Below are 9,729 nucleotides of genomic sequence, written 5' to 3' on the forward strand. Positions count from 1 at the left end.
CGCCACCCCGACTGACCGCTCCCGCACCGCGAACGCGGAACACCCTTCTGCAAGCTTCCGGCTTCCGGTCCCGGCGTGTCGTCATCACCCAGCGCCGGAAGTGCATCCGCTGCGTCCGGGCACGTGACCGCAGCACCTGCCAGCTGACCGGGGGGGGAGGGGGGCGGCGCCCAACAAGAGACACGGGCGCGGAGAAAGGAGTTGTTCAAAATCAGTAAAACTTTATTCTATTTCCATTCTTTGCCATTAACAGAAAAAATTGGAGAAAGCAATGTTTGTTTTACAAAGATAATGCATCTCCCAGAGAAGAAAACCCTAAATTGAGAATAGAGGTAACATGAAAACAAAACAAAAAAAAAAAACCACAGTACTGCCCTCTATTCAAAGAAAGGAACTCCTGATCTTTTTTGGTAAAGTAATACTTAGACCAATCATTCAGTTTTCTTGCTTGATAAAGTGTGACTGGGGAAACGGGGGAAGGGGAAAGGAGGCGGGGAGGGAAGGGGGAGGGAAGCACACAGACATCAACTATTTCACCTTGATGAAAGTTTCAATACAGCTATGGAAAGCCTAAGTATTTATTCTTTTACAGTACACTGGGTGCCGGCTGCAAAGAAAAAAAAATGGATTCACTTCAGGCACAATTTCTTTCTTTGTAAATTTAAATCAGTAAAAGAAACTGGGTTTAGAAGCTGCAGTGTTCTAAGCAGCAGCAAACTTGTGCATTGTTTTAAATATATTTAAATTACCACACTGATGGCACGCCTCAGCCTTATGAAATTCTGCACTGCAGGCATTTCAGAACACTACAAAAAATGTCTACCCCAGAAAGAGACTTTCACTGAGCTCTAACACAACTTCGCTGGCTAAAGGATTCAAAATTAAACGAAATATGAAAACAAAGTAACATCTAGCCATCATCTTAAGTCATCTGAATGTTCATACAGATTTTCTATCAAACTGAACTTAGTCTCCACCCTCCTATGGTCCTCAGAATTTGAGCAGAGTGAGCAGAAGTGAGCTTTCCACATCCACTTCGAAGGAAAGACGTAACGCAACTGAGTACTAAGGCATAGTAAAATACCTTGGCCAAGGTAACAAAGAAAGCATAGGTAAATGTAGTGCAGAATTCCATAAGGTCTACCAGAGTAGAGCTGTCTATAATGTTTACTCACATAGGCAATGTAGATTTGCAGTTACCAGTTGCGTTAAATGCACCATTCAAAACAAGCTTCTAAAATGTGATACTATAAGGCGCCACCTGAAGTTCTCCAGAATGCAACTGTGCATAATTTTAAAATGGTTTCATAAATTTATTTTAAACATAACATGAGAAGGTGTTAAAACTGGTGTAATAGCTTCTTAAAATTTGGAAGGGATGAATAGGGAGATATTCAGTACCCTTCATCAGCCCCCACCACTTTTCATCCTTCAGGCATTGGCTTTGTTGATCAGTCTATAACACCAGCTTGACGGATCTTTCTCTCTGCACCAAATCCCTGCAAGGAAAAACAAATCTTTTAGGTCTGGCATCGTGCTTTAAAGCAGGCTTGTTTTGATCCTACCGTGTACAACATCAACACATGGCTAATTCACCATGCTTGGCTTCAGAACCAGAGCAAGTAACAGAGCAAGTCATGTGGGTTGCTCTTCTGAAACTATAACATACATCAGCTCCCAAACACCTGACTAAAGTAGTATAATCTCACACAGCAGGAGACTGTTATATGGCAGTTAAGTTGACATATTTCAAACAGTTTTGACTTTCAAGAGTAGAAACAAGTTAAACCACAAGCTGATCATCCTGCAAGCCAGCCCTGTATCTCACACACCTTTGAGTTATCCGGTCCCCTGGGCTGACGAAGAACTGTTAGACGAGGAGCATTGGCATCATCCAGATTAATGTTCTTTAAACGATTAACAAGTCTATCTGGACGTGGAGCAGCAACAGCCTTAGCGCCTTCACTGTAAGAAAATCAATCACACAGAATCCTGATGACCTCCCAGAGATGTGCAAGCTACCAAATACAGTCACTTTCCATATTAAGGCATCAGCACAGCCTGCTTTGTTTGAAGGCAGACCTTCTGGATGACACTACGTCTGCTTCAAAACCATTACTTCAACCACTGGATGCTGAAACAGCAGCAGATCAAAACAATATTCTTAAAAGGAGTATATAAAGCTGCTGCAGATACTATTAATGCATGCATGACAGCACTCCCTCCATTTCTGTTGCCTTTAACTGAAACAATGTAAGTCTTGCAATTTGCCAGTATGCAGCAGCACAGTAACATCTCTGAAGACAGTTTTGAGAAAAAAAATTAAACACTGCCATAAAACATTAACAAGATACCTTAAAAAAATACACATTTTAATTAACACAATTCAGAAGTCATTCAAAAGCAAAACATACCTATCACCCCTAGAAATAGCATCAAAGAAGACTAACAACTTTTTATATATGTAGAAGCAAAAGATGCTTAGCTGTTTATAAACAGGTGCGGAGCATAAATCATCAGACCGACCAAGAACTACATAAAGAATTCAATCACTTCTATCACTCATTAATTTCTGCGTGAAGACTATTTAATTATTTGCCCCTTTTTTTTTTTAAATGTATTCTTAAGCAAAGCTGGATTGTGCTGCTGCACTGCAGGCCCTACACGTGCTGGTACATCTCAGAGGTGAGGCTCTCACTAAAGCCAACCACAATTCAGAGCTCCAGTTGTAGGAACAGCTAAGTCAGTTTGAAAGCAGTATGTGCTCCACTACTGGTGCAGTCTGCCAGATTAAACAAGTGATCTGAAATCCTCACCAGACACGCCACACGTTACAGGCACTGCATTTCCCTGTGCGCTGGTTCAGAATTACTGAGAACTCCACTTCATCCCCAGCTTGTAGTTCCACACCATCCTGTACTTCTTTGACATGGAAGAAGAGCTTTTTGCTGTCACCCACTTCATAGTTAATGAAACCAAACTGAAAACCAAAACATTATATTGTTATTTATTTCCCCTTAACCCAAGCAGATACAATTATATAGTCACTCTATTACAAATACAACTTCTACACTGAACAGAATACAATATTTCTACAAGTCTAGCCACTCCCTGTGGGTTTCTAAAGGCACACTTAAACCCTGAAGTCCATAAGCAAGCTCTGAAAACTGCAGAAGTCCTTTAGTAAAGCAAGCTGCCAAGGCTTTATTAAACTAAGATATGCAATGCTCTACATTCTTTTCTAAACTCTACCTTTAAAATTACCTAACAGAAACAATCTTTTTTCTTTCCCGATTACCAGTGGCTGATTAAGAAGCCAGTTATTTTGGTTTACTGCTTTACTCGTGCTGCGCCAAGGAAGGTTCTCAGAAGGTATTAGGAAAAGTCTTCACCAGAGAGCGATGGTGCACTGGAACAGGCAGTAGCTCAGCTTTACTAAAGCCACACTACACAAGCTTGCACAAACCAGTACTTGGGTTACATAAGCCTGGTTCTTATTTGTTTAGAATAAGAGTTTCTGCAACTGTTTGCTTCACAACAGACTTTCTGCATTCAAGTGTTAAAGCAGGTCCTGACCTTCTCTATGCCATCTCCAGCAATTTCCAATTAGCAGCATTTGCTCACCTGGTCTTTCACACATTCCACAGTGGCTCTGCGGAACGGTGTGATGTTGACAGCCATTGTCTGCCCATTCTGACCAAGAACACACAGCTGGAACTTTACTGTCTCTCCCTTCTGCAGACAGTCACCTTTGTTTGCCATTCCAACAATTCCAAATGGATAGAATTCTCCTTTCATTTCACCTACAGAAGAAAACACACAAGATAAGATTAAGCCTCTTTGTTCTTGAGTGCATTTAGAATTTATATCTGGTATTTACTTCTACTGTCAGCTTACCACTGTGAATACAATCCTCATCACCTCTAATGTCATGCAGTTTATTACATTCCTATGCTCCCTGTGCGCCAGCAAACAGCACTTACAGATTTACCTCAGATGAACAACTGTTTATTACACTTATTAAAGCAAGCTTGAAGCAAAAGCATCAGGTCTTACCATCCTCCATGACTTCAATCATGCCCTGGTATTCAGTCTGTGTTGGATCTACGCTCCGCAAAGGACGAATTACTTTACCAGAGTAAACAGTTGGGTCAGCTTCTTCAGTGATACCATTCACTGAAAAGAAAGAGACAGTGCAAGAATCAGGAAGTTCTTGTCATACTTTCTCTTTTAAAAAGGACTGACCAATTCGTGTTCACAGTCTGCACTGCAACACCTTAATAAAGCACATATAGTCCCCTAGAACTGGAACAGCTCTAACTCAGTAACACATGACAACAGCTTTTCTAATCACCACCACTGTTCTAATGCAGAAGCAGGAGGATATTAATTCCTCATGAAATTAGAGGCCATGCAACTTGAAAAAGCACACTGGAGGATCTTGCTTCTCTACCGCTGTATTTCCAACTCCCTGTCATCATGCAAATTGGTTAAGTATACATTTTGCATCCCCAAAATCCTTGATATCCACATCTGCAATTTTTCTTCTCTAAGAAACAGCACAACTAGTAGAATTACTAGTGGCAAAATCATCCAGATTAGGTGTTTTCTTCTATCCCTCCAACTAATGAGTAGAGACAAAGATAAAGGAAGAGTTGCTACTGCATACAGTGCTCTTGGTCTGCACTTTCCTTTCAGTTAAGGCAAGAAACAGGCTTCAGGAAATTGTTTGATGATATTAGTGCTTAGCAGACTTGACTACTGATCATCACATTAAGCATCTTCCTCTTGCTTTAAACTCCAATTGTCATCAGAACTACCAATTTAACCACCAGCATCTGTCAAGACCCTTTTAAGAAGAAATTACCAGGTACAGCCTTACTTACCTGCATGTGTTTTGTTCACCTTTTCTGCACTAACTTTGTTTCCTTTGCCTTTCGACAAGCTGTATTCAACTGTGTCTCCAAGTTCCAGGCTATCAATATCACCACAGTACTCACTACAGGAAGAGAATTACGTGCAAATTTCTTTTAGTTTCATGACAGCAGTAATGCTCATCCAACATTTAAATAGGTTGATTTAGAACACATTTATTGGTTCAGCATCTCACATTTTCAAGGAATCCTCATTCAGGAAAGCAAAACTTTTTAAATATACAATTCAAAAACTGCATTTCTTGGCCTGAAATTCAGAGGCAGAGATCACAGAGATCTCTGACAAACAGAAAAGCCTGAGCTCAGCAGAGGTCATAAATGGAAGTTCAGACACCAAAGCATGTGAACATGTGAAGCAACAAACACTCACTCCTACACAAGGAACTGTCACTCACCTGTAGTGGAAGAAGATCTCCTTATCATGATTGGCTGTTTCAATAAACCCAAAGTTATCTTTCAGGGCTGCCACATATCCCAAAAGTCTCTTGGAACTGTAATTGCGTCCAAGCATTCTGACAGAAACTGCTGTTTGCAGACCAGTTCTCTTCACTTCACAAACACTGAACTCAACCTGTTGAAGAGGTACATTATTAATACTACAGACAAAAAAAGCACAACCACTAAAAGCAATAAACAACAACCCAAACAACTTATTTCAAAGTTGCACTGCTGTAATCAACACCTAGGCTCAGCTGGAAAGGCATCTTCTAGCCACTCCTCTCCCAAAAACATCTGTGTTTTTGGCAGAATTACAGCTAAAGAGTGGCAGAATTACAGCTGTAACACCTGGAAAGGCAACTTAGCCTCTAGCACTCTGCTTCTACCTATCAAATAGATTCTCTCTTACCTTTATGATTTACCTCTGCACTATACTCTCAGTAGGCAACTGGTAATGTATGTCGCTGGTTTGGCTTGCTCATTTTAGATTTTTAATGATAATAAATCAGAGCACAGCCCCTGAACATTAGCAGTTTTTAGGCTGCTATTCCAGATCTCTCAACTTTCCCCAGCCATTATCTCTAGATATTTCATTCATAAGTGGATGTTCTCACTTTTCAACATCCATCTTGATATCTCTATGTTAATCTTTCTCAAGTATTCACAAGTGGAGTTGTCCACTGTCCTTATATGCAAGTGTAAGAATTCCTTTAATTAAAACAATTTGCATAGAAAACAGTATTTTCATGTGTGGTATCAGGTTTCAAGATGTTTCTTAGTTACACAAAAAATAAAGCTACAAACCTAAGAGAGAAAGAAAAGAAATAGGTGACTATGTCTTGTCCTTCACTTAAAAAGGACTTAAAAAATCCAGGAACAAGGCAAAGAGAAGCTCACATCTTTAAAAAAACTAAAAAATATTTCCCAATAGTATACTTAGTTGTATTGCCTTATCTCCTATCTGGGGATTAGCAGATCCTTCCACATCCTTGGCCTGGTAAGGAATGGTCAGTTTTACTCCACAGTCATCATAAACAATTATTCCATCTTCAGCTTCCTAGGAAAAAAAAAAATAAAAAGACAAACAGGTGTTTTATTTGTTTGCAAACAGGCTTACTATATACAATGCAAGCACTGAACATTTACTTGTTCTGCAACAACTACAAAGTATCTGGTGAAAACAGACCAATAAACACTAAGATGATTGAAAGACACAAGCTTTAAATGACAAATTGTAGCTTTTACCAGACAGTGGTATTACTTTATTTCTTCTAACAATACTGTTTCCATTATTTACTGAAAGTTCATTCTATCCTAGTTTTAAGCAGCATGAAAAAACAGAGGCTCTTCTCAAGCCCCAGAACCTTAGGTTTCAACCAATTTTAGCATCTTAGGAAAAGGTTCTTCACCAACAGGGCATTCAGGCCCTGGAAATGTCTCCCCAGAGCAGCAGACATGGCTTCAAGCTGCCAGAGCTCATTTGGACCATGCCCTCAGACACAGAGTTTGAACTTCAGGTGATCCTGTGTGGAGCCAGGAATTCGACTCAATGATCCTTCTAGGTCCCTCCCAGCTTGGGGCATTCTATGGTTCTACCTTCCACAGCAGGAGGTAGAATCGTTCCACCAAGCTCTTGGAAGTTATCCTCAACAGAAACACCACTAATGGTGTTTCTGTTATATTGTTTCACCTAAGTTAGCCCTCACTGAGTAATCAGCAATCCAACACAATCCATATTTATAGAAGATAAAAAGTGCTTCAGAATGTTGAATTATAGACTTCAAAGCAGTAGTCTCTGTCTGCAAAGCAAGAAACACAATATAGTTACTTTTACTTGTGTACTACCTTCTCTTTGCCTTTATTTGGGCTACTGGCTTTGGCTGGAGTGGCTTCTTTGTCTATAGTGCCCACAAAACGGTGATCTGATTGGGTGTGGAAAGAAACTGTGCCTTTTGGAAGTTTTTTAATCCTTATAGCATGATTTCTTTGGGCAGACAGCATATCCTGAAAAAATCAGATCAATGTGATTTTAGACAGACCGCATATAAATGCTTTTGTGAAACCCTAGTTTTCAAAGAAATTGTACTCAATTGCACTCACAGGAACCACAGTAAACTCTACTTCATCAGAAATATGGAGTTGGTTTCCATCCATAATTTCACTGAAGTGAAAGAACATGCGAGCATCCCTGTCAACACACTTAATGAAGCCAAAGCCATCTCTCATCGCAGCAATTACTCCCTGTAAATAGAAAAACCATTACAGTTTTACTTTGTTAACATCTGTCTGTAAAAAGACAACTATGGAGTATCTAACAATCTGAACACAAACCTCAAATTCTAAAAAAATAATGAAAAAAATAAAAAAACTTCTCAATAAGCTTCCTTGCACACTGTAGTGCAAATGGTTACAGTCAAACTTAAATGCAAGCAAATCCTACTTACCTAATTTTTTTTTCTACTTGCTCTCTGATTCATAAGTAGTGAAAAGTGAAGATGAATTTAAGCCACAAGAGGACTAAGAAAAGCCAGAGAACTGGAAGTCACTGCTGTACACACACACAGAGGTTAGGTTTTCCAGCACTTTACCAAAACAAAAGATGTTCTTTCATAATGATAAGCACAACTATCTCAGTCACTGTGACCCATTAGAAGCTTCTCTGCACATAACAGAATTCAGTTCTTTCTGATCCTCAGGCAAAGATTGTACAAAGAACACTGAAGATCAAGATTCAAAAGCTGTACCTAGTACCTCCTCTGATTCTTAAGGCTTTTCACTGACTGAACTAGAGCAGCATCAGGTTCTTTCGGTTTCTGAAGGAAGACGAGTTTTTAATTTCTTCATAGCTGCATGACTGCTATGCCTGCTATAACCAAAGAGCAAGCCACTCCAAGAGATACAACATATTTGCTTTCCTAATATGATTTAATTCCTGAGTAGAAAAAGTGTACAGCATTAGTTCAGAGTTTTCTGCCATTCAGGCACATTTGGACATTTACTGAAGATCTGAGGATCTGACTTCAGACAGGTCAACAGACACTGGCAATTTTTATATTGTTCCAGATACTATTTTTCACCTTTAGTTCCTCCCCTCAACAATAAAAACTTTTAAAAATAGATACTTACCATTTCCCTAGTTTCATTAGTAAACTGGAAAGTATTGGGGAGAACCTCAATATTGGTGGCTCGTTCCAGTTTGTCACGTCTGTCTGTTGAAATATTGAATCGAACGTGGTCACTTTCCAGCAAAGTCACCTTGGATTTTGTATCTTTGTCTCCAAATGGAAGTTCTTTAGGAATCACAAAATCAACTTTGATGCGGCCAGGTAATGGATCATTCTAGAAGATAGAAAAATGCAACAGAAAAAGTTAGTACACCTACAAGTCTCAGCACTTTGGGTTAGGAAGGCACCATGTTCGAGTGACCACTCCCAGATTACACTGTCATGACTAGAATTTAACTTAGTTTCTACCTTACCTAACAGATGCACTAAATTGCCAACAAAACTAAAAATTAATGTTGAGAATTAAGTTCATAACCATACTTACCCTACTCTAAGAGGCCCTTACTGTTGAGTGTTCAAACACACAAAAAACATTCCCCTGTAGCCTCCAAAATCCCAACCAGCAAAACAAAAACAAGGATGCAGAGTAGCTTGAACACTTCAGAGAAGTGTTTTTGTGTACATCCTATACTCTAAGCCAAACATTAAGGGCCACACAACTCTTCTTCACAACCAGATTAACTGCCAACGCTCACAGGAGCCCATAAAGCACACTGTGTTTTTGCTTTAAGAGTCTTCTTTGTTGTTATCTTTTGTTTGTTTGAAGAATGCATCTTTAACACCCTCATTTTTCAATTGGAAGTACTTCAAGCTTAAAGATACACTTCACAAAGCACCACTATTGTGTATTACCCTATTTCCTGGACCTTTAAAATTTAGTAAAAAAAAAAACTGCTTCCTGTGACTGCTGTCAATGGTTGGCACAAGTTAAGCAGTCCAAACTTACTCTTCTACTCTGCAGCGAGCTCTGATGCAATGCCTAACAGCAGACTTCCAGAGAGAAAGGAGAACATTTGTTCTGTGACTGGAAATCAATGCAGTATTTCCCTTAAATTTAATACTGAAACACACCTGGTTTTTGCTGGGTACTTTTGGAATTACTTTGGTTACAGTTCCTTCAAAGTGTTCTATGCTGATATCTTCAAAGATGACAGTTCCTTGAGGCAGCAGTCTTACATCTGTTGCAACTTCTTTACCCTAAAAGCACAAAAATCAGTCAAATACCCCTAAAGAAGTGATAAAAACAATAAGATCATTTTCCTATTAACCCTGCTCCCCCCTTTACCCCCCCC

General features: G+C 39.5%; 1 protein-coding gene across 1 annotated transcript; it reads right to left on the minus strand.

Annotated features, from left to right (window-relative positions):
• Positions 1-200: 200 nt before the first annotated feature.
• Positions 201-9,661, minus strand: CSDE1 (cold shock domain containing E1). Its single transcript, XM_031557003.1, has 12 exons — positions 9,509-9,661; positions 8,499-8,711; positions 7,473-7,613; positions 7,218-7,376; positions 6,322-6,429; positions 5,330-5,505; positions 4,887-4,999; positions 4,057-4,176; positions 3,625-3,803; positions 2,817-2,980; positions 1,833-1,965; positions 201-1,499 (listed from the first exon to the last, which is right to left on the minus strand). The coding sequence occupies exons 2-12, from the start codon at positions 8,499-8,501 to the stop codon at positions 1,452-1,454; spliced, it is 1,344 nt and encodes a 447-aa protein (XP_031412863.1). The 5' UTR covers positions 8,502-8,711; positions 9,509-9,661; the 3' UTR covers positions 201-1,451.
• Between the last annotated feature and the right edge of the window lie 68 nt (positions 9,662-9,729).

This window comes from Meleagris gallopavo, chromosome 28 (assembly GCF_000146605.3).
Source record: "Meleagris gallopavo isolate NT-WF06-2002-E0010 breed Aviagen turkey brand Nicholas breeding stock chromosome 28, Turkey_5.1, whole genome shotgun sequence".
NCBI lineage: Eukaryota > Metazoa > Chordata > Aves > Galliformes > Phasianidae > Meleagris > Meleagris gallopavo.

Bases quoted from the DNA above. Each gene is read 5' to 3' on its own strand.
- CSDE1 (XM_031557003.1), bottom strand. The intron at 7,377-7,472 runs GTGAGTGCAATT...TGATTTTTTCAG, and splicing joins TAGAGTTTACTGTGGTTCCT to GATATGCTGTCTGCCCAAAG. The intron at 6,430-7,217 runs GTAGTACACAAG...TTTTTTTCCTAG, and splicing joins CAAATAAAGGCAAAGAGAAG to GAAGCTGAAGATGGAATAAT.